The sequence below is a fragment of the Aegilops tauschii genome, chromosome 1 (assembly GCF_002575655.3).
Source record: "Aegilops tauschii subsp. strangulata cultivar AL8/78 chromosome 1, Aet v6.0, whole genome shotgun sequence".
Lineage (NCBI taxonomy): Eukaryota > Viridiplantae > Streptophyta > Magnoliopsida > Poales > Poaceae > Aegilops > Aegilops tauschii.
The window spans coordinates 463527990-463553476 of NC_053035.3; the positions used below are offsets into that span (position 1 = coordinate 463527990).

Here is a 25487-nt window from a genome sequence, read left to right on the forward strand (position 1 = left end):
GAAGGGTCGTGCCTGGAGGAGTGTCGACGGGGCTCATGCCCATGTGTGCAGCAAGCTAGGAGACATCTCCACCCTACAATGATGCGATGCCCAGGGCACCTCGGGCTAGAACGCATCCCGTTGAGGAGTGCGGCTGGCTGCGTCGGGGATGGCGCCGGGTATCACGAGGAGTATCCTTCGTCTGTTGCGTCTGATCTGGACGGGCTGAGGCGACTAACGACGAAGGATCCAATCCAACTGGAGGAGGTAGAATGTGTGCTCATGGAGAAGAGCACCTTCTTGCTCATGTGGCCCTTTGGGCTTCGACGGGTCAGATGTAAGGGCAACGCCCACGGCGATGGTGGTCCCCTCTTGCCAGCGGCGTAGAGGTATCGACGTTGGTCGATTCGGTGTCGACACCGGTCGTGGCAAGCGACGGTGTGAACCAGACTAGCTTACTTGAATTGCCTCAGGGGCAGCGGCCTCGGGGTTGTGGTGGATGTTGCAGGTCCTTTCACACCTGTGTGGAGTGACAACGGCTAGATCCACACCGCATCATGGGTGGCCTCCCGACGGTAGTGTCGTTGATGTTTGGTGGGAAGATGTCCCATCCTTTTGCTAGCGTCATTCCGACATGACATTGAGTAATGGTTGGACGATTATCGGAAGATCTGCCATCGAGATGGTGATTGGAGCATCGCTTCAAGTCAGAGGAGCATCGCTTCAAGGTCGGAACAAGGGCTGGTCACAGGGGAGCGAGGGTCGGCCACAGCCGCGATCTCCATGGGCAAAGCCTTCGGTGGCACGAGGGTTGGTCGCGAGAGCGAGGCCAAGCAACATGTCTAGCTCCGACCTCGTACGCGGGGTGCGGGCTCCTACACACGAGCACCTGTCCGTCCGTGTGCAGCCGTCACCATCTTGGGAATGAAACGAAGGGGATGAGACAAAGGAATAGTGGCCGCAAGCAGGGTCACTAGTGGGCTGTAGCTGACGGTGGAGCGTTGCCCGGCGGGCATGTCCGCAACCCCTCATATTACCTCCATATATAGTCTGGGTTTGAAGAGTGTTGGTCAGTGAGGGGTCTAGTTGGATCAACTTCTTTTTACCAGGCACTGATCAAAGGCCCGAACATTTAGGGAGGGAATAGGGGTCCGGATGTTGATGCTCTAATCTTTCTATAGGAAAGGGATTTGAACGTCCTCTAAAAAAATGGGCACATACATGCAAAGGAGGCCTGAACTTTGATCACGAGGCAGCTACAGTGTGCCCATCGTTGACATCTAACTTTGAGCTTGTATATTTCATGGAGCACCGAACTTCTTTCAGCTCAGATAGATATAATTGCGTTGGGAAGATTGCATGAGTGTGATTGGGGAGATCGTTTGATGGGATGGAGATGCAGTAGAGGTATGGCCTTTTTGCCAACTCCACCGTGACTCGTCCAAATCTGAACTCTTTTGATGATTCGTTCCATTGGCATAAGTTGCTTGCAAGTTGGGACCTTGGATAAGGCAGTGGCTAACCACTGGGCAGCTTGATGTCAAGTAATCAGCCTTACGTAAACAAATATAACAGTGTTTAGAACATTAAAGCATTAAAATACTGATCTAAACGCTTTTATATTTCTTTATAGAGGGAGTAATAAACTTGCCAGAATAGCACTTGTATGTGTGTACCCTCTTTTTAATGACAACACTAGTACTACTACTTTCTCGTTTCAGGTATAGCAGTTTTCATCTGACTTGCCGGCAGGCTGGACAGACAAAAAATCAGTAGCAGAGAGCTATTCAGAACTTAGCAGGAGATAGTTCTTGACCACAACGACATCAAATACCGGTGAAAGGAATTCAGAAGAAGAGATGCTCCCTTGCCATTCTTGCGTCCACCGATCCTAAAAAATGCTTTCAGTAGAACAAGAAAGGCTGAGCAAAGGGAAACTGAAGGAAAAGAAATGTCCAGTTCAAGAGAAAAGGTACTTTTTTTTTTGAAAAGGGGATGTCCCCGGCCTCTGCATCAGAGTGATGCATACGGCCATCTTATTAAAGAAATAAAAGGTTCCAACAAGGTTCCAAAGTCTCCGACTGAAAAGAAATAAAAAGCCAGCTCACACAGAGGTACAGAGGCTGGACACACAGACTAGCCAAGGTAAGACGTCACAACCGGCTGGCTACAAAAAGATAGGTAAACTAATTGCCTATCCTATTACATGACCGCCATCCAAACCGGTTGAATATATCCCGAGCTACCATCTCCCAGCGGATAGATCCAGTAACCAAATGCTCCCTGGCCTCCATCGGAGTGAGTAGCGACCACGAACGGATCACAGCCGTGGCTCGGAAGATAACCTGCAAAAAGTGAATACGTGATGTTCTGTTAAAAACCAAATCATTTCTGCAAGTCCAGATAGTCCACAACAAAGCACAAACTCCAACACGAATATGTCTCGCTAATTCAGGCTCAATCCCAGTGGGCCATGTCCCAAATAATGTAGTGACAGAATTCGGTGGAGTAATATTAAAGGCAATGTGAACCGTCCGCCAAAGTACTCGGGCAAACGGGCAATCAAAAAAGAGATGCTTGATTGTCTCGTCCCGATCACAGAAGCTACACCTCGTAGGTCCCGTCCAATTACGCTTAATCAAGTTATCCTTGGTTAAAATAACCTGTTGCCGCGACAATGGCCTACTTCTTCACATTCACCGTGCAATGCATGCAGTTATTGATAGACAGCATGTAATGTAGGTTTAGCGGTTCTCGAGCCATCAATGATTGGTGAACCGGCAGATCCGTTTGCAACTGTTTATGGACAAACCACATAAACACTTTTATCTTCAAGGGAACTTTGACAGCCCAAACATGTTTGGAGGTAGGAATGGAGCTCGAGTTAATTACATCAATATACATTGATTTAACCGTGAATACTCCAGACCTAGTCAGTTTCCAGCGTAATTCATCGGGTTGTTGAGAAAGATGGACATCCATTAGTCTCCAAACTAGATGGAGCCAATCTTCCCAGCGATTGCCCACTAACGACCGTCTAAACTGAATATTAAGGGGGGTGGATTGAAACACCGTAGCAACGAAAACCTCACGTCGTTGAACAATGCGATATAAAGACGGATATTGAATGGCCAAGGGTGTCTCGCCGAGCCATGTATCCTCCCAGAAGCGTGTACTAACGCCGTTGCCAATGACAACCTTTGTCCTATTAAACAAAGATTGTTTAACTTTCATCAGGCCTTTCCAGAAAGGCGAGTCAGTTGGCCTGACTGTGACCTGGGACAAGGACTTAGTCTGGAGGTACTTGCTGCGAAGGATTTGTGCCCACATGGCATCAGTCTCAAGAGAAAGCTTCCACAGCCACTTGCCGAGAAGACATCTGTTCTTAACTTCAAGATTCTCAATACCAAGACCCCCTTGGTCTTTTGGTCTACAGATGATATCCCATTTTGCAAGTCTGTATTTTCTTTTTAGATCATCACCCTGCCAGAAGAAACGCGATCGATAAAAGTCCAGTCTTTTTCTAACACCTACTGGGACTTGAAAGAACGATAAGAGAAACATAGGCATACTTGTGAGCACCGAGTTGATCAGAATTAATCGGCCTCCATATGACATGAGCTTGCCTTTCCAACAACTCAGTTTCTTCTCAAACCGGTCTTCGATGCACTTCCATTCTCTATTCGTCAGCTTTCTATGGTGGATTGGAATACCTAGGTACGAGAAAGGTAATTCCCCCAAATCGCACCCAAACAATTGCCTATAAGCCTCCTGTTCGTCTTTGGCTCTACCAAAGCAGAACAGCTCGCTCTTATGAAAGTTAATTTTTAACCCGGTCAATTGTTCGAAAAGGCATAACACCAGCTTCATATTTCTCGCCTTGGCCAGGTCATGCTCCATAAAGATGATTGTATCATCAGCGTACTGAAGGATCGATACACCTCCATCAACCAGATGAGGTACCAAGCCACCCACTTGACCATGCTCCTTAGCCCTTCCTATCAAGATGGCTAACATATCAACCACAATGTTAAACAAGATAGGGGACATCGGATCTCCTTGTCTAAGGCCTTTATGTGTCTGGAAGTAATGACCAATATCGTCATTCACTTTAATTCCCACACTCCCTTTTTGCGTAAATGATTCAACCTGGCGTCGCCAGGCTTCGTCAAAACCTTTCATACGCAGTGCCTGCTGGAGAAATGGCCATTTAACCTTATCATACGCTTTCTCGAAATCCACCTTAAAAATGACACCATCTAACTTCTTGGAATGGATTTCATGGAGCGTTTCATGAAGGACAACCACCCCTTCAAGGATGTTCCTGTCCGGCATGAAGGCAGTTTGGGAATGCTGCACCACAGAATGCGCAATCTGTGTGAGCCTATTAGTCCCGACCTTGGTGAATATTTTAAAACTAACATTGAGTAGGCAGATCGGCCTGAACTGCTCAATTCTCACATCATCCGTCTTCTTAGGAAGCAGTGTGATAGTTCCAAAATTCAAGTGAAATAATTGAAGCTGTCCCGAGAACAAATCATGAAACATAGGTAGCAAATCCCCCTTAATAATATGCCAGCACTTTTTGTAGAACTCTACCGGAAATCCATCCGGTCCGGGAGCCTTATTATTTTTCAACTGTGCTATAGCATCAAACACCTCCTTCTCCGAAAACGGGGCAACCAGAATATCGTTGTCAGCAGCCGAGAGTTGAGGCACATCCTCAGTTCTGGACTCATCGAGAGAGACACAACTGTCCTCCGGAGGTCCAAATAGCTGCCTATAATACTCGGTTATATAAGTTTTTAGGTTATCCTATCCTAAAATAGTGCCCTCATCTTGTTCAAGTTGAAATATTCTCTTCTTTCTGTGCTTACCATTAGCAATCAGATGAAAGAATTGAGTATTTGCGTCCCCTTGGACCACTTTGCAAACCTTAGCCCGCAAAGCCCACTTCAATTCCTCTTCACGGAGAAGTTCTTTCAACCTCTTCTCTGCTTCAGTTTTAACCTGGAGCTCAGCAGGCATCAAAATCGTGGATTCGGCCTTGACGTCCAGATTTTGAATAAGAGAGAGAAGCCTGTCCTTCTCAATCTTATATACCCCACTAAGGTGCTTAGCCCAACCCCGTAAGAAGCTTCTCAAACTCCTAATCTTATTTTGCCAACGCTCGACCGCGGTCCTACCGCCTGCACCCTTCGCCCATTCCCGAGCGATCAGGTCTAGGAATCCTTCGCGTTCGAACTAGGCATCTCAAAAGAGAAGGTGTTTTTATTTCCCACGTGGTTCGGCTCCCCTGAGTCAACGAACAGGGGTGTGTGATCGGAAAAACCCCTGGAAAGAGCTTGAACCGTCACAAGCGGGAACTTCTGTTCCCACTCCACACTCGCAAGAACACGATCAAGCTTTTCGTACGTCGGGTTGGGCAAGGAGTTAGCCCAGGTGAACTTTCTACCAGAAAGCTTTATCTCCCTCAGATCCAGGCTTTCAATGATAGTATTGAACATGAACGACCATCTGCCGTCAAAGTTATCATTATTCTTCTCCTCTCTCCTCCTAATGATGTTGAAATCTCCCCCAACTAAGATTGGAAGCTGCTCGGACCCACAAATCCGAACAAGATCCGCTAAAAAATCTGGTTTAAGCTCGGGCTGTGCGGCACCATAAACCGCCACCAACGCCCAGTTGAAACCATCAACCTTAGACCTGACTCGAAACTTAACCGCGAAGTCGCCCATGACTACGCTCCGGACTTCAAGCGAATCGCATCTCACACCCAGCAAGATACCACCCGATCTTCCTCGCAGAGGGAGACAATGCCAATCAAAATCAACACCACCCGCCAGAGAGGAGAGGAATTGGGGCGCAAAGTTATCTCTACCAGTTTCCGATAGAGCAATAAAATCTAAACGATGCTCCAGAGATGCCTCAGCAAGAAACCTTCTTTTAGCCAAGTCTTTCAGACCTCTGCTATTCCAAAAAATTCCTTTCATCACTCATCATGAAATTTTTTAGTAGTCCGAGTCCTAGCACTCCTACGAACTGCAGAATCGGGGTAAATTTTCCGTTTCCACTTACGCTTGGGTTTGCTAGGTCCTGACTCCCGATCCTCATAACCGGGCTCAGCGGCACAAACAACTGCATTCTCAATAGGCATATCATCGTCCTCTGTCTCATGATTGGATGGTGCTAAATCCACACACATATTATTGAGCACGCTAACCCCTAATGCATCAATTTCATTGTCATTCATGGGTTTAACTGCTGCAAGATTACAAATAGTTTCTAAGGCACGCTCCGCCTCCAAATCTAACAAATCATTCACCGAACTGGAAATCTCACTATCTGTAGCCCCGAGAGAAACTCCCAATTGGTTTGCATTATTTATAATCTCCTCATTAGAAAAATGCAATAAAGAGTTAGATATGTTGACGGACATACCAGTAGATATTGCAGCATCCTGAAGCTTAGCCACCCTCATGGCACATCGCTGCTGAATGTCATCCACTGCCGGCTGTGTCTGGAGACGGGCACTCACCCGTCGTCCCTCAGACATCGGATCCGGTATCCCACCGAACGCAATCACCTCCTCCCGAGAGATCATGGTCGGATTGAGGCCTCCTGCCCCACTCCAACCGTCAGGCCGGTCCGTCAGGACAGACTGGCTCTCCCCATGGGACTGCACCGGTGGCGAACAGGGGGGCGGGAGTACCAGGGCCGCCTGCCCTAACCCCCCAGGACCGCAGAAGTCACCAGTGTAGGCGCCTTAGGAGAAGGAAGCCCCGAGGCCACCTGCCCCGAGCCCCCCCCAAAGGCACCGACGCCATCATCATAGAGGAGCAAGCGACGGGAGGGGATGTAGCCACGACCACCTGCCTCAGATCCCCTCCCAACGCCGAGATGGTCACGGGAGCCACCTGCCCCGCGTCACCAACCTCAGCCGGAAAAGAGCCACCGGAAGCCGCCTGCCCCGGGGTCCCTCCCGACAACCCATCCACGACCACTGGTGTCTCGACCTGAGAACGAACACCATGCTGAACAGGAGAGAGAGTGGCCACCTGCCGACTCACCTCTACCCCTCCGCTGCCCGAGATCGACGACACCTCAGTAACCACAGGCAGCGAACAGACCGAATCCTCAAACCCCAAAGCAGGCAACGCAAGTTCAAAAGCCTCGTCAGACTCGACCTGATCACTCCAGAGCCTCGGGGGTGCAGAAGCGGGCTCAAAAGACCCAAATCTCAGTGATGTCACAGGCGGCGAGGAGGGTGGCTCCGCTCCCTTCTCGGTCATCGCAGTGTCGGGCCCCGGTCCCTTGGACATCTGTCGTCCAGACTCCTCGACCGGCGGCTCCCTCGCTCCTGCGATGCCGTCACCCTCGTGCATATCCACATCGGACCCGTGCGACGCCGCAACCAAAAGGCTCTCATCCTCAAACTCAATAACCAAATCATAGATCCTGCCTTGGTAAGCCCAGTTAACCACCTCCGGCACATACTCAACGTTCAGAATACTAACCAAAACCCGAGCAATCCCATGAGCTCTGGTGAACGTCATATCCACTCGCTCAGGCTTCCCAATCAAAATACCCAAGCTGGCCACAACACGAGCATCCTGCAAAGGCTTGGATGGGGCCCCGGAAAAACGCAACCACGCCTGAGTAAGCGGCGCACCCTGAGGCTCCACCAGCTTCCATTCGTGGAACTCAAGGATGCCATCAGTTCCCGGAACATTACACATCCCAAAACTCAGCATCCTCTGCAGGTCCTCAACCGAGGGAAACTCAACTCTGAACATCTTATTATCGAGACTGACAAGGTCCCACTGGAAGTCCCCAGGGACAAGCTCCCGAAGCCTCTGCACGATCTGCGTCTCAGAGACCTCCCCTCTGGCAACCTTAACAATCCCCGTAGTCATGTTCGGTGACTCATCAGTAACCTCTCGCTCATATGGAGACTCAAAAAACGTGAGCTCAGCACAGTAAACACCATACATCATAAGTGACGGTGCCTGCTCTCGCAGAATCAGGCAGTCTCCGGAATCATGTGCCGGTTTGCCGCAGGTGTCGCATAGCCGAGCCACACACTCGGCAATGAAGTGGCCCTTGTCGCCACAACGATAGCACCGCATCTTTTCCTTCTTACGCGCCCATTTGGACGCCCTATCTGACTCAGCCCTTTCTGTCGTGTCCCCAGACACATCAGTCATAACCTCATTCTCAGGAACCTGGACAGTAGCAAGAGCCGTTACCACCTCCATAGCGTGCCCGGTCAGAACTGGTTCCTTGGCAGCTCCATGCTCGACAACAATAGGAGGGGGTGGTTGACGAGGACGGTACCGGCCCCCTCGGCCTCCCCGATCCCCCCGATGGCCACGGTAACCACCACGCTGCCGATTATCCGGACCTGACTGCCCCTCGACAAAGCCACCGGACGGACCCAAGAACGGCCTCTCAGCTGTACCATCGCTCTGCCAAGCGTAACCTCGACCTCCACCCGTTGACGATGAACCGCGGTGTTGTCCAGTCCCATAGACATCGTAGCCGTCATCCCCCCATTGACCCCTGGGCACAGCCACAGAGCCACCCCCGTTCTGCATCGGCGGAGATGGGCGAGCAACTACATGTGGAGGAGGGGCCGGCCTGGGCATCGAAACCGACGACGCCGGCGCCTTCGGGAGAGGAGCCCCCCGGCCTGCAGCAGACGGCATAGCCCCATTGGCGGCCATGGGACGGGGACCGAACGCCGGCCCGCCTCGCCCACCCGCCGACAAGACGGGAGCCGGCGACCCGCCAGAACCTTGGGAGGCGCCGCTCCGCCCCGTCCAGCACCAGGCGCCGGAGCCGGCGACACACCTCGGCCACCTCCTTGGCCCGGCAGCGGCGGCGCAACGACCCGTGCTGACCCGCTCGGGGCCGGCGGCCTCTTTCCCGGGGGAGGCGCACCGGCAGGGGCAGGTGGCCGCTTGCCCGGAGGCGGCGCACCACCAGGAGCCGCCATCGCGCCGAGAGGGAGGATGCGGCGAGCTCGGCCCGGCCCCACCAGACGGCGATGCGGCGCCCTACGCAACAAAACCCTAGGCCGGCGCAGCGATGGGGAGGGAGACAACGGACGTAGCGTGCATGTGCCCCCCTCGATGGTAGTAGTCGGACTCGGCTCTGGCTGGGCCTCATACCCACCGGAGCTCGGCCCACTCGTACCACCCGGCCCAGTAACTTGCGGCTCGCCTTGGCCCAGCAGAAAATTCAAACGCAACTTACGAGCGTCTCTGATCTGGATCGCCGTGACCGGCTGCGACGCAGCAGCAGTCACCTCCGGCGCCGATCGAGCGCTCGTCCAGCGCGCAGCCATCCGTCCCAGCTGCTGCTTAGAAGCCCCCACACAATGCTTCTTTTTCTTCCGCGATACTCTCGTCCAACCATCCGAAAAATAATCTGACAAAGTATGAGGCGGCAAAATTACCTTGGGAATAGGTCCTTTCCACGGCTTGGTCTTCGCCGACGTGGATTTACCGTGTCCCTCCGGTTTGCCCTTGGGAACCTTCTTCACCTGTGAATCCTTAGACGGAGCCCGTATCATGCCCGAAAGCGCGTTGGGCTCAGTATCGTCGGACAAAATGCATCCGCCCTCACCGTCTTCGTCTGCATCAGTATCATCCGCCAGTACCCAAAATCGTCCTCCGATGATTGGCTTAGGAGCTGCACCCTCGGAATCCGACGCGAGATCGACTAATTCAGTCGAATCCTCCACCAGCGAACTCGCCTGCACACACTCGCGAACGACAATTTGAAAATCATCAATAATAAACCACGCACCTGCTTGGATCTGTTCATCCACATCCAGATAACGTCCCGCGAGAATGTCATGATCTCGATCTCGAATTGTCGTCCATCTAGAAGCCGCATGGTAGTAGAGGAACCCATCTGTACCCGATCCATACTTGTGACCGTCGCTGAATTGTATCCTCCATCGGATGGAATCAGCCTGAATCACCACATCTCCCTCCGATCCGGCCGGCCCCCTCCGAACTGTCCGCGCCGGCGGCGGCGGAGCCACGTTCTCCAGGCCCGGCGACGAAGGAACCGGCCCCCTGTGTTGCCAGCGCTGCCGGCGACAGAGCCGCGGTCACCAGTGCCGGCGACGGTGGATCTGAAGGCCGTTGCATTTCCGGCGTCATTTCCGCGCATGCAGGTGATGCCGCCGGCGGCGGCGGCCCAACCACCACCCCCTCTCCATCCTCCTCACATGCCTGCGCGATTAGCGGAAAGGCATCCGGCGGCGGCGTTCGGTCCCGCCGCTCCTTGCCAGACTCCACGCTCAGCACGATCGGCAGCGCGGGCGGTGGCTCCGGCGGCGGCGGCACGGTCACCGCAGTCGCCTCAGACGTCGCCTCAGACGTCGCCTCAGTCATCTCACCGTCGCCCTAAACTGAAATCTTCTTGTAGTTGTGGCTTAGAATGACCACCAGGATCTCTGGGCCGCATTCTACCAGATGGTACGTGTATGCAAAAAAGGTACTGTATGCAAAAAAGTGTTGGCGAGACATATACCATAGAATGGAAACGGGAATATGATCATTTTCAAAAAACAAAATTGGAAATATAATCACCACCGCAGTGGTATCACCAGTCAACAAACAAATTAACATATTTCTGCAAGAAAATGGTTTCACACAAAGAAGTAAACATTGATATATCAATGACAACAGTATATTTCTTTCACAACCGCAGCATAACGAGGACACAGAATGGCCGATTCCTCGAAACTCTATGCAAAATTGGCACAAAAATTGCCCGGGCTACACCTTTAAAACTCGATGCAAATTTTAATTCACCATATTTCTTTTTTTGAGAAACGCCTGTTATTTTATCATACTCATAACAATTACATGTACACTGATCTGACTTGCGATCCAAGTAAATACAAAGTAACTCCTATGACTAAGAATTACAATGAAATTTTTTGAAAACACCTTCTTCGCGGTATCACATCTCTGCCCGAAGAAATACTTCAAAGACTTTGGTAAAGAGGCTACAACTGAACTGCAGCAACGATGTTGTCACTCTTTCACCCGCACGTACATTATCAATAATGGTTTTTGAAAGTGCCTTAAGTCGCCCATCCAAAAAGATGGGAATCCTTGATCGATGAATGTACTTGGGGCGGGGATGATTCCCCTACAAGTGCAGGTCGTCGAATCACTATATCTTCAGCATGGTGTCTATAAAAGATTTGACCTCCATAAAGAATCAAACCAACAAAAAAGTTTTTTTTTTGCAAAATAAAAAAAAACTTGACACAACAACATAAACTCAACAGGTTCAAATAACCGGGTCTGCGAGGACAGAAAACTCTCTAACCTCACGACACCATAAAAAAAAAGAGAAAATTTATTCTCATAAAACTATAAAGATCACTAGACCGTCTCTTAGAAAGAGCCGCTAAACGATCGGACGAAGAACGTCTCGAAGATGCGAGATGAAAAAAAGGGAGTTGGCATGGGTGGGCAGTGTGAGTTAAGTGGGCCAGTCCCACGGGGCTACGGCCGGGGGCGTAAACCCCGCAGCACAAATGCCCGTCCAGGCCTTTCGGCCCGGAGGACGCGCGCCTGCTTGTGCACAGGAGCGCAATGGATAGGTATATGCTTGCGGTGTCCAATTCCTGCCTGTGTTATTCCCTCTTTCTTCGTATAAATAGGACCACGAAACGGCACCCATGCCACAAGCCCCCTTTAGCCCTCCGAGGCCGGAGTGACAAGCGTGCGCCACCACGCTCGGCGGGTGCGACGGTGGGTGGTGCGTCTATAAACCGGTCTACGCCGTACTCGGCTGCCAATGTGGTACTATTAATTAGTGTAATAATATATCCTTGGCTTGCAGGGCGAGCTTAATTAAAGGGAGGTAGCCTAGATGGGCCGCGTAATGGAGCCAGCTAGCCAGGCCGCCTCGAACAAGTGCGAGAGCCCACTCAAAGGCCTCGGCCCCGAGCCAAAAAGCCCTAAGAAAACCGCGAGCCAGAAAAAAAACGCCCTCGTCCATCCCGTGGTCTGTCGCTCCGCATCCTCCAAAGCTCAACTGCCGCCGCCGGATCCTACCTCCTCGCGCCGCGCCACCTCCCGCCGCGAACGCGCCGGCACGAGAGGTAGGTCGTCTCGATTTTATCTCGAGAGATAGAGAGAGAGAGAGGTAGGGCACTTGGGGGACGACTTGGTCGAGGATCCACGCGCCATCTGGCCGGATCTTGCGGCCGCCGCCGCCGCTCTGCCGTGGGGATGGGCTCGGTGGGGTAGGAGCAGGAGGAAGATAGAGACGAGGTGCACTCGGTGGGTGGGCTGCTGATTTTGCGATTGGGATCACCACTGATTTTACCTGCTATTGAGTTAGGGTTTGGGTGAGTGCTGGTGCTGCTGAATTGTGAGAAAAAATAGAGAGGGGGAGAGCCGATGCGGGTGTATGTGATGCTCCTACGGACTGATTTCTTCCTTTGCTGCTGCTATATGATATAAGGTTTCCTGAAGCAGATCAAGAGTGAGGTATAGACGCTCCCGTGTCGCTCGCGCAACCCATGTCCGTGGTGCGAGGGGCGGCAATGGAGGGAGCGTGGCCCCATCCGGCGCCGATGGAGCCGACCACCGCCGCGGATGGGCCTCAAGTGTCGGAGGTGAACTCGTTCCGGCGCCAGGTCGACGACCTCCTCTCCAAGACCGACGTGGTAACCCACGCCCCTCCTAACCTCGGTATTAAACTCCGTTTCGCCTCGGCAGTGGTCTGCAGAACTGACTCTGGTTGGTGTGGTATGTGTGTTGCAGCTGGAGAAGAGGGTGAACGAGGTGGTAGGGTTCTACAATTCCAAGAAGCACAGCAGTGGAGGCCGCAAGGCTGGCGGCAGGTACGCGGCAAACGGTGCCAGGGACAGCCACGGCAATGGGATGCCCGACCTCATGCGCCAGTTTGCCGGTATCATTCGCCAGGTGATGATCTTTCTTCGGCTATGCTTTATCCCATGATTTATTTATGTCGCTTTATGTTGTTGCTTGTGTAGTCATGTTCGCTATATTCTTGCATCCTGGAGCATGTTCTACAAAGTCGGCTTGGTGTTAAGTTTGTAATTGGCAGGTTAATTTAGAACAATTTACAGTGCTTTTTTCTATCTCACAGATCTTATTGATAAATATGGTGACCTAGATGCTTGTAGATATTGCCAGCACATACTGCTTCTGTTCTTTCCAGCAAGAGAGATTTCTGCTGGAAAATCAAGTTTTCTGTCTCAAGTTTCGAACACTCGCAAATCTGTGTTTTCTTTCATGAACAGGGATAAAGCATACAATCTAGTTCTTTTGGGCTGTTATTGGTACTCCATTCTCTATTTCTGGTCTTATAGCGTAGTGCATGAAATAAGACTAAAAAATTGGTCTCGAGCTTGTGCCAAATGAGATCATCTGAATGTAAACAATTCCTTGTGGTGAATTTTATAAGCAGCTTTTTATTGCTAGTGTATTTGAGATTGATTCGACCACTATATGTGGACAACCTTTTTTTAATCTAGTTTTCTACAGCCTAATACTCAATACAAAGTTAATGGTTCTTGCGCACCTTCGAATTCGTATTGAACTACTGCAGTTAAAATCACAAAATGTGTTATCTCTTTTCCCTATGAAAAGATTTCTGTTGATCTTTGCAAATTTTGGCACTTGATCTTCTTTGCTATATTCATTTTCTTCCAGATTACATCTCATGAATGGGCACAGCCGTTTTTGCAACCGGTAGACGTCGTAGGTCTTCAACTTGATGACTATCACCAGGTAATATTGCCAGTACATTTTGGTCTAAATGTAAATCAGTTTTGATTATATTTTTGTGTTACCTGATGTTGGCAAGCAATCAGGATCTGAAAAAAGAAAGCAGGTTTTATTGATATCACCATACTCCTCAGTCGCTGCAGGATTTGTGCTTTTCTGTCTCGAACATACTTTCAGTTGACATGTTGTTGCATTTTATTAGAATATTTTATATCTCAATGGAAAAACATAATCATGTATATGCTTTGAAATCCAAATACTGTAAATCCTCCCTTGTTTGTTTTATCGCTATTATTTGCCTTCTTCCATGTACATGAAATTGAAAACCATTGCTTGGAACTCCAAATACTGTAATCACCCCTAATCTATAGAAGGAAAATCTGGCATATTAGGCTATCTGTTTCTTATATAACTATTAATTGGTTTGAGACTTGTTATTTACCTTCTTTAGTGTACTTACTTCAACTTGATGGAGCCCCTGAGTTGTTCGCAAATATGTTTCTCTATATTTGCCATATCAATAAGATGGAGTTGCTTCGTTGGTTTCTTTACCTGGATCTTGGTTGTGGTGATCCATATATTTGGTTTCTACTTTTTGCAGATTATAACAAAACCTATGGATTTCTCGACCATCCGAAACAAAATGGAAGGGAAGGAAAGTACCACATATAACAGTGTCCGAGAAATATATTCTGATGTTAGATTAGTTTTTACCAATGCAATGAAGTACAATGTTGAAGGTCACCCTGTTAACATAATGGCCAAGTTCCTACTCGAGAGATTTGAGGAGAAATGGCTTCACCTTCTCCCTAAAGTTGAGAACGAGGTGGATATTTGTAGTCACATACATTACCATTTTTGTTCTGATTTGGATATGTGCTATTTAGCGTTTGACAACAATAAGTTGGGTTCTATTCTTTCAGGAAAGGGAACGGGAGGAACCAAATGATGCTCCAACCATAAGCATTTCTCCGGAAGCTGCAATTGCAAAATTAGCTGAAGATACTGGTAATGAGGTCGGCCCTCTCATGTACTGTTATCTCTTTATTGTGTATGTATTGATTGAAGCACTATATATACTGACTGGCTCCTGTTCAGTATAGATTGTTTAGAAAAAAAGGTCCCAGATTTTTTATCAATGTGTTTCTGTTGTTGTTTAGCTTTTGTCTGTTGATGTACCAATAAGAAATCCTTTCTTGACTAAGAGTTGTGGCCAACCTAAACATGCCTCTGCATCCTTGTCTAATATACGCCTTGCATATTCACAAGCCAATTGCATAGTGCTGCAACCCCTTGTATGTTACCTTGTTTGGTTAGATATTCAGTACCTTTTCTTTCTCGTCTTGCAGCTGAATGAGATTAATAAGCAGCTGGAGGAGCTCCAGAAAATGGTGGTTCAGAGATGCAGGTTTGTGTTAGTTGTTCATGTCATGCACATCGATTTGACTGTTTGCCAAGTTCTTTTTTGCGGTGTGCGCGCTGACCCTAAAAAGGTCGTACATTTGCTAAGCTCTTGATATTGCAGGAAAATGACGACGGACGAGAAGAGAAAACTCGGCGCAGGTCTTTGCCAATTGTCTCCAGAAGATCTTAACAAGGCGCTAGAGTTGGTCGCGCAAGACAATCCTAGCTTCCAAACTACAGCAGAAGAAGTGGACCTTGACATGGATGCTCAGGTAATGTTTCTTTGTGCTAACCAACCCCCTAGCACTGCTCCTCCAAGCATCACACATTTGTTATCATGTTTGACCAACCATGCTTCATGTGTGCGCGGGTGCAGAGCGAGACGACCCTCTGGAGGTTGAAGTTCTTTGTGAGGGAAGCATTGGAACAACAGGCGAATGTAGACATAAAAGCCTGTGGCAAGACCGATGAAAACACGAAGAGGAGTCGCGACATGTACAATGCTCTAGCCAAGACCGTTTCGAAACGGGTTAAGAGATAACTTTGGCGGCTCGGCCTTTCTGATGGTTCATGGTATTTCTGTAGAAAATAGGGCCATGTTCTCCCTTGTGTGAAGACATGCTGTATATATATGAAGATGAATCTGCACTAAGATATGCTTGGTCGCACCTGGTCTCATGTGTAGCATGCTATTGGTAGCTATATAAAATAAAGAGCAATGTTGAACACCTCTGAGAAACAAGAATTATTCCTTGAAAAAGATAACATCAAATGTGACAAACAGTTGTTTTGCTACAGAGAATTAACGGTGTGTACTCACTGTGGACGACATGAAAATTCACCAGAAATCCTGACTGAAGAATAAAACAGAGGTGATTGATCACTGGTTCACTTGATAGGGCAAATTTTCTAACTCATCAGCTTGCTTTAAGAAGAAATTTTTCTTGGGGGGCTGCACAAAGAAAATCAGAATATAACCCCCCCAAAAGAAATGAATCCATGCTTTAATTTCCACATGGGTGCCTCAGAGTATTACGCTGTGGATATCACCAGAGCCGCACACTGGTCGTGCGCGGGCACACTCATCCAGAATTCACCGATGCTTTTGCATCATCATCGGCACGCCGAAATGGATCAAACCACGAAGAAAGAACACATCAACTGAACCGAAAAGAAAAGATGCCTCGAATGGGAAATCTCACAGGCAAGTCAAGAAGGAGCACAGCGACTGAAACTCACGCAGCTCGACCAGCGAAATAAAACAAAAATCACAAATTTCAAAGCGGAATAAGAACACGGTAGGCAAAGCTGTAATAATTATGTAGAAATCAACAAGCAGGCTGCAGGCAGGCTGCCAGACGGGAGATAGATTTGAGGCTTTTCTCCTTGGTGCGAGAGCGAAATAAATGGTTGGAGCCGGGGATGAGGGGGCGAGCTGGTAGTAGATGAGAAGGAAGCAGATGGACGTAGGCGGGGGTCACGTGGAGGATGTGGGGTGGTCCATCCATGATCACACCTGGCTTCGCGGAGCGGCCACGGACGGATGGGATCGATTTCGCTGTCGTTCGGTGATTGGGTCTTGCATATCCCGGCTTATCAGGATGATGTGGCGGCTTCGGGATCGCACACACCACAGGACGAATGTCCCTGCGAGGGAAGAGAAGGTGACATAATCATGAGCCCTTTTTCAACGGAGGGGGAACAAAGATGGCGCCAGCGCAAGTTTAAAACTGTTTCTTCTCAGGACAATTTGTTTCTCGGAAATTTAACTGTATCTGCAACAGCCAGAACAATTTTCACTGCGAGAAACATACATATGCAACAAGAACGGTGATTTTAATCTGACGTTGCTGGAGCACGGATCCATCCATGCAACTCTGCCCAACTTGTTTCCACATGGTTTTAATCCGACGTTGCTGCAGCATAGTTTTAAAACTGGACCGGTGAATGAAACAGCTAGGCTGCTGGGTTCGCCGACTCATCAGGTTTGACCGGTTATTTTTTGATAGGTGCAAATAATGTTTTATGTACTGCTGGCATAATAGAGGCGACAGGTGAAACAGGCTCCGGCTCCGGCTTGGGCTGGACGGACGACGACGGTGGCGGTGGCGGCACGAAGAGCGGGGTGTGGACAGAGTCCCCCGCTGCCGACAGGGCAAGGGCTTGCTCCAGCCCATCCCAGTGCGCGTCCTCCTCGAGGCGGCTAGCCTCCAGCGCGTGCTGCAGGGCCTCCTCGAGGGCGGCTTGGTACTCCGCCTCCGCCTCCATGTCCTCCGGCTCTACCTGCGGGGGCGGCGGTGGGAACGGCGGCGGGACGGCGTCGACACCTGAGCGCCGTTGCTCCTCGTGTTCGAGGGCAAACCACGCCTCCCAGTTGGGGGAGTCGGCGGCGTACTCTGGCAGCCGACGCTGCTCCGGCGTGAGCTGCGCGCGGCGCCTGCGCACCTCGTCGGCGTGCGCCCGTTGTGTACGAGGAACCGCCAGCACCGGGATCCGCTGCGGATCCAGATGCCAATGGTGCGACAGCGTGACATCGGGGTACGGCAATGGCTGCCTGTACTCCCAGTGCCATCGCGCTTGGTGCACCGGGATGTGCAGGCGCCGGCGACCAGGGCGGAAACGCGTCGCCGCCGGAGGAGGAGGAGGGGGAAGGGGAGCACGGGAGGACGAGGCGCCGGGGGTGCCCTTGCCCTTGCCATTGCTGTTGCCGAAGAGGCCCATGGCTAGGGTTTGCGGTCGCCGGCGAGGAAGCAAAGGGAGTGGGGGTGGGGGGGGGGCAGATGTGGACGGGAGAAGTGGATGAGGCCGACCCCGCCGCACGCGTGGTTAAAAAAGGACGCTTCCACTGGCTGACGCGTGGGCCCGCTGTCGGTGGTCGTCATAAATAAGACGACCGGTGGCGGTTGGGGTGGCCGCCAGGTGGGGACGCGGCGGACGGCGAGGAGATGCGCGGCGCGTCCGCGCCGACGGATTCCAGGCGCAATTTTGGGCCGGAAATGGGTCGGCGCGGACGCCAGGCGGACACGATTTGAGTTTGGGTCGGCGCGTTGGGCCGGCACTTTTGTCCGCGCCGACCCAAACGGACGCGGGCGGACGAAATGGGTCGCCCCATTGGAGTTGCTCTTATTTCCTTACCATTCGCCAAATACCTTTTTCGAAGCTGCAGTTTTGCTATTTTTATTACAGCAAATTCACCAGAAATCCTGAACAAGAAAACAAGAGGATTGGTTTCAGGTGTTCAGTCTAGATGCCCATTGCTTTACACTAAAGTAAATAGCGCCGGGGGGGGGGGGGGGGGGGGGGGTGCGCGCGCACAAAATAATGGAAAAAATATAACCCTTGAGTCCTGGCTGACTTATTTCTCCAAGGGCTGAAAGGGATATGTATATGTCAACTACCATTAGGTAGTATTACTCTCATCCCTACGATCAAGCCTCTGTCTTGTCTGCACTTGGCCGATGGTGTCCCTGTAAAATACAGGGTTTACCATAAATCATGCTTAGATATAATGGAACATCAGTGGCATTGTTTGCGATTGTAACATACTCCCTCTGTCCCATAATATAAGAACGTTTTTGACACCAGTGTAGTGTCAAAAACGTTCTTATATTATGGGACGGAGGGAGTACCCTGCTGCGTCTTGGAAACTCAAGGAGATCGACATGCCGGCTTGGGGATCACAACGCACGATGAATGTGCCTGCGAAATAAAAATGACAGAATCATGATGCCATTGAACAGAGGGGGGCAAAGAAACTAAAGATGGTGCGCATTCTGAAATTGCTCATAGTAACTTATAGAAAAAGGTCAACAGTAGAAATTATTCAAAATTTAGCAGGAGATAGTTCTTGACCGCAACGACTACAGACAGATGAAAGCAATTTAAAAGAGAGAGATGTTCCCCTTGCCATTCTTGCCTCCACCGGCCTCAAAATGCCTGCATCATTGTTCAAGACAAAAGGCTGAGAGTGCAACACAGAAGGAAAATAAATCTTTAGTTCAAGAGTACAGGAATAGATCTTGATGCTGCGCTGGGAGCAGTGCTTGCAGCTATGGCACTGCAGCTTCAGCACAATCTTCCTGGCGAGTTTCACCTGAAAATGTCAAAAAATTAGCATTGCACATCTGGCTCTAATCTTTGTACCAGACGTTTACATTAAACAGACACTATAAGTACATAGCATCATGGCAATGTACTGACAGGAGAATCAGAAAAATACTGAACTACAGTATATATCATGTTGGCAGATCAATAGATCATCACACCCAATGATGTCGCCATACCTTCTTGTGGAACTAGAAGATACCCCGCGCGTTGCGGCGGGAATCCTTGAAAGTCTTTGTAGATATTTTGCGTTGAGAAACAAACAAAAGTTCACTGCAAACGGAGAGGAAAACAAAGGAAAGTTTAACATGCATATGTAATGGTTGCAACATGAAATATATTTTGTTTTAGTTAACTCTCGATATATTATGGCTGTGAATGAATCATCCAGAGATTAATTAGAGGGAGTAACCCGCATAAATAATTTTTAATCATTGATCAAACATACTCAATAAAATATACAAATGAATAGATAAAATACATCATAAACAGGAGGTTATGGGAGAAGACGAAGTGTTGATGGACCTGGTAGTTTCAATTGCGATGATGTGCTAGATTGCATGGGAAGGAAGGAGTCGGGATCAATCTTAATTACAGTTTATAGGACAGGATACAGGTCATGTAGTGTCATCATAAAAAAAAAAGATGTATGCACGTATGGGTGCATTATGGGATGTTTTGCTCTCCAAACGGTTTAACCAAAGAGACCTTAATCAAATGACCCGTACAACTTTAGATATATACAGGTATGAACACTCCCTCAAAAACAAATAACAGGTAAGAACATTAATTCTCACCCTTCCTCTCTTTCTTTCTGGATTATTTTATTCTGCTATTAAAAAATGAACTACAATCTATGATCTGAAAGGAAAATAACAAACATTGGGCACATCATTAAACAAACAAACATTACGAATGTTAAAAATGAGGATAGTTGATCGAGAGGTAAGAACAATCTCACCTAGTATCCTTGTTTTTTTCTGGCCATGTACTGCAGTATATGATTCCAAATGAAAATAACACACATCGTGCACATAGTAAAGAACAAACTTCTATCAACGGGCGACAAATGAGCTGATATCTGCATACATATGGCATTAGATGTTAGAGCTTCTTAAAGGTAACAAAATGATCTACGAATTTTACCTGTCAATAACTGTGCAGCAATGTAGACAAAATATAAAAGGTTGTGATAAACTGTAGAATATTAAGGCCTGAGAAGATTTCCCGACATAAACATAGGCATGATGCAGTTGTGGTGGCTTGCCGTCTGCGTGGTGGTCTGGTGGAGATGAAAGGCGAGCAGATAAAGTGATGTTGAGACAGTGGGAGGCAACGGGTCATGAGTACGTGAAGTATTGAATTTGGTAGACGGAGAGTCAAGGCGAGGAGACGAACAATCGATGGATTGCTGCGACGTAACGGGCTTGCATCAATAGGTGGGGTAGTCCAGGAATAAAAGAGTTAGTGGAGGAGACGATCAGATGAAGAAAAGGACGGTCAGTTCAAACATGACAGTGGGCTCAAACGAAAAAGATGATCTGGGTGCTGATGTGGCACATCGCTGATGTGGACAGTGTGCATGGTGAGATAACAGAGAGTAGTGGGGAGCAACTTCTTAAGAATGGTAGATACAGGACACTTTCTGTCATAAACGAAGCTTTCCCTGAGCAGACAGGCTGTCTTATCCTTCTTGTACTCAGTGATCTTGTGAAGGGTGTGCTTGCTGCACTCCTTGTTCTTGCAGTTGCAGTATATATGCTTGGTCTTTGGAACGTTCACCTATATAGCATTTGCAGTAAAAATAATGTTAAAATAGGGTTTGCATGAACAGATTACAGGTTCAGATGACACTGTGATAGCTAAAAAAACTCCAGAAACGAGCTCACCAAATGCTCAAAAAATACTCGGAAAACCTCTGGTACAAACTTGCGTTAGGTCGTCAGAGACATGCCTATGGCTGTCATCATAAGAATAGTCGGGTCCCAAAGATTTCATGCCATCCTAGGAATAATTGGGTCCCAAAGATTTCATGCCATCCTAGGACCCTATAATTAAAATATCAAATATTAAACTATAAGGACTGAAAAGATATATCACTTGGCAAGAATGAAGAATGCCTCATAAGTTCAGGTGAAAAATTAGAAGAAATTGATGACAACTGGTTATCTGCTCAGGGCAATGCATGCAAACAACGGACCTGTGGGATTAGTTTTAGGTTAGCTCAGTAAAGTACACAAAGAAAGTTCAGATGTCAAAAGCACCAAACAAAATCACTGGATACTCCACAAAATGGTCAACCACATTGGTTTTAGATGTATCATGCAATGTAAAGTTGCATGAAGCACACCCTTCACAAGATCATTTAGGTACATGGCACACTCAAAGATGCATGAATACACGCTATAGTCGACCTAAAAACTAAACTAGATTTGTTTCAGACATGACGAACGATCCATTCAATCTAAAAAGAAAGGGCATCTGCCAGATATAAACTAGTACAGCTGCTTTCAGAACTAATGCTCATCTCATACATGTAACTAGGCCTAAAGCAGTATAAATCAAGTGCAAATACAATTAAGTATACATACAACTCATCAGTACACAGAAATGTAGTGTGCACATACTGAACATAACAGCAAAACTTGATTACAATAAACAGAATGGACAGTAATTCAATCCTGAGCTTTTAGAATCAGAAGCATCGAGTGTTTCATTGGAAATCATCACGTGATTATAAAAAAGACGGACCAATTGTTCTTCATCATATTCCAAACTAATGATAAATTTGTTAAAATGATGAGAGAATATAACAAACAGCAAAGCTAGTGTCTGCATCATGTAGATAAGGTAACATGAAGAACACTGTTGTAAGATGAATCTTTCTAGTACAAAAAAAGCATATATGCTGCCGATTTGACATTCAGAATCAGTAGGAGCAATTTATCATCAAATAGATTGGACACCAATTGTCTTCATCATTATGCCAGTGACACAATTATACGAAAAGGAGTGGGAAAAAAGGAGGAAAGAAATTGATGGAGCAAATGTTCTCTCAGACAAATGCCTCAGTTGTCCACATGGTTTAATAGAATGGACTACATCGGCTAATTATCTGTTTTCAACATCACAGAGAAGTACCAAAAAGCACATAAATGCTCTGATCTCACATAATGCCTGTTATTCATCCATGCCTTGCGAAACTAACTTGACTCAATGCCTTGCGAAACTAACTCTGCTGCTGAACTTCTCACATAAAAATTGCAGTGGGTTTTTTGCCCTACTGTGTATAGTCAAAAAAAAAAACTTCTCAGCTTTCCCTCACATGCCTCATTTCTTCTGGCCGGCGGAACCCTTCATCCCTTCCCCCCTTTGGCGCCTCCTTTGCCACCCTTCCCCTTCTTCCTGCTTCTGTGAACATATTCTGACTGAACCACTGCTTTAACATCCTGCTCTTCCGCTGGCTTCTCTGTATCTAGACATAATAAAAGGGGTTTGGTCTCTTGATCTTGATCTTTGTCAGAACCTTGATCGATGCCATCGTTGCCACCATCGTCTTCACCTCCCTCTAACAAATCTGCATCAGCATCAGGATTGATTTGCTTCGCACGTTTGTGTTCTTGTTTTACTTTCCCAACCTTTTTTGTCACATAACGCTCATAAGCTTCATCGAGCATCTCCTCCAGTTGGTGTTCTTCATCCGAATCCATTTCTTCCATTTCTTGTAAAAGCTGAACATCATCTTTGACCTTTGGTGTAACCTGCGAAGATGATGGCAGCGCTTTCCTTATGCGTGTGCGCCACTTCAAGATATGCTTGAAGCTATTTTTATCCAGCACCTGCAAATCCTCACAAAGGTATTTGACCTCATCTGTGGTGAGCTCATGGTTCTTGATAGGCAGAGATGCAGGATCATCAAATGAAATCTTAGTAAAAGAACCGAGGAAATCCCGTGGTTTCTGCACTTCGGACCATATAAAATCTGATGCCAGACCAACTTTCTCCAGTACCGTGACTCCAGGCGCATACCCGCCACGGGTTCTCTTCTTGGCACTCTTAGGATCAAGCACATCCGTAGGCATGCTCTTCTCTGGATCCACACTGAACAGGTGCTTGATATCAAGAAGCTCTGGTTGAATCTTTGCAGGGGCTTTGTACTTCAGACAGATGATGTAAATTTCAGCCGATGTGCCCCGGCTCGCTCTAGGTTTGGTCACCTCGACCTTATCAAACAGCTGCTTCAGGCAGAACATGATGGCGCTGTAATCCTGAGACCTGAAGACCTTGGTAATGAAGGCGCCCTTGGGGGCGAGGAACATGGTGGCCAGGCGAACGGCGTCGATGACGAGCGCGGACTGCGCGGTGGCCTCCTGCGCCCACGCGCCGCCGACGTTGGGCGAGCCGTCGTGGAGGACGACGTCAAAGGTGGCGACCCCCTTGGAGTCCATGAGCCTCCGCACGGCGGAGCGGCACTTGGTGGTGGTGATGTCCTCCGTGAGGGAGTGCGCGCCGCGGATGGGGCGGATGGGCACGAGGTCGACGCCGACGACGAAGGCGCCGGCGGGGGCGCGGGCGACGGCCACCTGCATCCAGCCCCCCGGCGCCGCGCAGAGGTCAAGCACGGCGCGCGCCGCCGGGAGGAACCGGAAGCGGTCGTCGAGCTGCTGCAGCTTGAAGGCCGCGCGGCTCCGGTACCCCTGCTCCTTGGCGAGGTGGTAGTACTCGTCCTGCCGCTGCTTTCCCTTCGCCTTGCCCATCGCCGCCGCCGCCGCCGCCGCCGAGTTCGATTCCTTCTGATACTTTTATCAACAAGAAAAAAAAGTGCGTGATATTATATGGGCCTGGTCGATTTTGCTATGCCAGGCTCATCGTGTCGGCCCAGTGAGAGACACGGAAATAAAAAGATTCCGTCCGAGTCACGTTCATGCAGGACCGGCCTTCCAAATTCGGACTGAGCTGTTATATATGTGCGGCCTGCCAAGGTTACGAGCCTTCCAAATCCTCAATTATGGCTGCTACGGCCTCGTCGATTCCGACGTGGTCAGAACTCCCGCCAGACGTACTAGACCTCGTCATCGACCGCCTCGTATCCTCCCCTCCACGGAGAGGCTTCTTCTCCTCGGCGTGGTCGCGAGTCCGACGGCTCCTTGGTTTCTCCGCTGACTTCGAGAAGGTGCGACGCGACCGTCATTGGGTCTCTGCCGCCGATCGAGCTCGCTTCCGTGTGGTGTGCCGTTCGTGGCATCTGGCTATGCGCCGGCACCTTTCGGCTTCACGGCAGCTACCTTGGATTGTCATGTCAGACGGCTCGTTCTACACACCTTCGGACGTTGTTTGCACCTCGCCGCCCCGGCTCCCTACCTTGCCCGGCAACACAACATGCATTGGCTCCACCGACGATTGGCTCGCCCTCGACTTCACCGACGCCAAGAAGATGCATAGCTACTCCTTGCACAATCCGTTTACTGGCACCACCGTGCCGCTCCCCGAGTTGGATGCTGTCATCGGCGATGTTTCCGAGCTTTTCATGGTCCGTAAAGTGCTTCTACGGCCAACACCTTCTGACATCATCGCTGTCATGACCAATAACTGCAATCACCCTCTCATCTTAATCCAGACGGGGAAGGGTGTGTGGTTGCCTGAGCCACAAACTGCCCCCTTCATCTACATCGTTGACATTGCTTTTCTTGGAGATAAATTATATGGAATCACGGAGGCAGAGGACCTTGTCTCCCTCGGTATAGATTTTGGTAGCGATGGTATACCCGTCGTTACTAGCATCGAACGCCTCATTAGACACCCACCGGGTTATTATCATTTCGGCGCGTGGAGTGATGATGATGATGACTTTGAGTCCGGAATCAATGATGTGGGCAATAAGGACAAGGTCACGAATATTGATGAAGGCCATATCGAGGTACCAAGCAATGAAGATCCCGAGGAGCATGCCTTAGATGAACTTCGGAAGAAAACCGGCGATGGCATGATTCTTGAAGGCGCAACATGTTGGTTAGATGATGAGGTGCCATATGAACCTAAGGATTTCGTCACCCTCAATCGGCACTTGGTAAGTCGTGTGGGAAACTGCTAATGGTGAAGCGACAATTGCATTGGCCTTCTTATAGTATCAACTTCACCCGCAAGGTGGAGGTTTATGAGGCGGATGTCAATGGAGACGCGCACTGGGTGCCGATTTCAGGTGGG

At 49.0% G+C, this 25487-nt stretch overlaps 2 protein-coding genes, 1 long non-coding RNA gene and 4 other non-coding genes across 8 annotated transcripts; 1 reads left to right on the forward strand and 6 right to left on the reverse strand.

Moving 5' to 3' along the window:
- The first annotated feature begins 11976 nt into the window (after positions 1–11976).
- On the forward strand, positions 11977–15907 carry LOC109743695 (transcription factor GTE1). 2 transcript variants are annotated; one of them, XM_020302780.4, is made up of 9 exons: positions 11977–12118; positions 12484–12688; positions 12786–12947; positions 13701–13778; positions 14377–14601; positions 14699–14791; positions 15125–15183; positions 15301–15451; positions 15556–15907. In XM_020302780.4, exons 2-9 carry the CDS (start codon positions 12542–12544, stop codon positions 15718–15720), a joined length of 1080 nt encoding a protein of 359 aa, XP_020158369.1. In that variant the 5' UTR covers positions 11977–12118; positions 12484–12541; the 3' UTR covers positions 15721–15907. The 2 variants fall into 2 exon arrangements, with proteins under 2 accessions (XP_020158369.1, XP_020158370.1); XM_020302781.4 differs by having other exon boundaries at positions 11986–12118; positions 12498–12688.
- A 7-nt stretch (positions 15908–15914) lies between these two features.
- LOC120965189 (uncharacterized) lies at positions 15915–16558 on the reverse strand. Its single transcript, XR_005757561.3, has 2 exons — positions 16216–16558; positions 15915–16131 (listed from the first exon to the last, which is right to left on the reverse strand). It is a non-coding gene; the product is annotated as an uncharacterized lncRNA (long non-coding RNA).
- Positions 16197–16304, reverse strand: LOC120972985 (small nucleolar RNA Z188). Its single transcript, XR_005767113.1, has one exon. It is a non-coding gene; the product is annotated as a small nucleolar RNA Z188 (small nucleolar RNA).
- Positions 16559–21221: 4663 nt separating the features above from the next.
- On the reverse strand, positions 21222–21293 carry LOC120972979 (small nucleolar RNA R66). Its single transcript, XR_005767108.1, has one exon. It is a non-coding gene; the product is annotated as a small nucleolar RNA R66 (small nucleolar RNA).
- A 913-nt stretch (positions 21294–22206) lies between these two features.
- LOC120972964 (small nucleolar RNA Z105) lies at positions 22207–22273 on the reverse strand. Its single transcript, XR_005767096.1, has one exon. It is a non-coding gene; the product is annotated as a small nucleolar RNA Z105 (small nucleolar RNA).
- Positions 22274–22296: 23 nt separating this feature from the next.
- Positions 22297–24095, reverse strand: LOC109743708 (adoMet-dependent rRNA methyltransferase spb1). Its single transcript, XM_020302793.4, has one exon. It carries the CDS (start codon positions 24038–24040, stop codon positions 22640–22642), a length of 1401 nt encoding a protein of 466 aa, XP_020158382.1. The 5' UTR covers positions 24041–24095; the 3' UTR covers positions 22297–22639.
- Positions 22334–22419, reverse strand: LOC120973120 (small nucleolar RNA SNOR75). Its single transcript, XR_005767235.1, has one exon. It is a non-coding gene; the product is annotated as a small nucleolar RNA SNOR75 (small nucleolar RNA).
- Positions 24096–25487: the final 1392 nt, after the last annotated feature.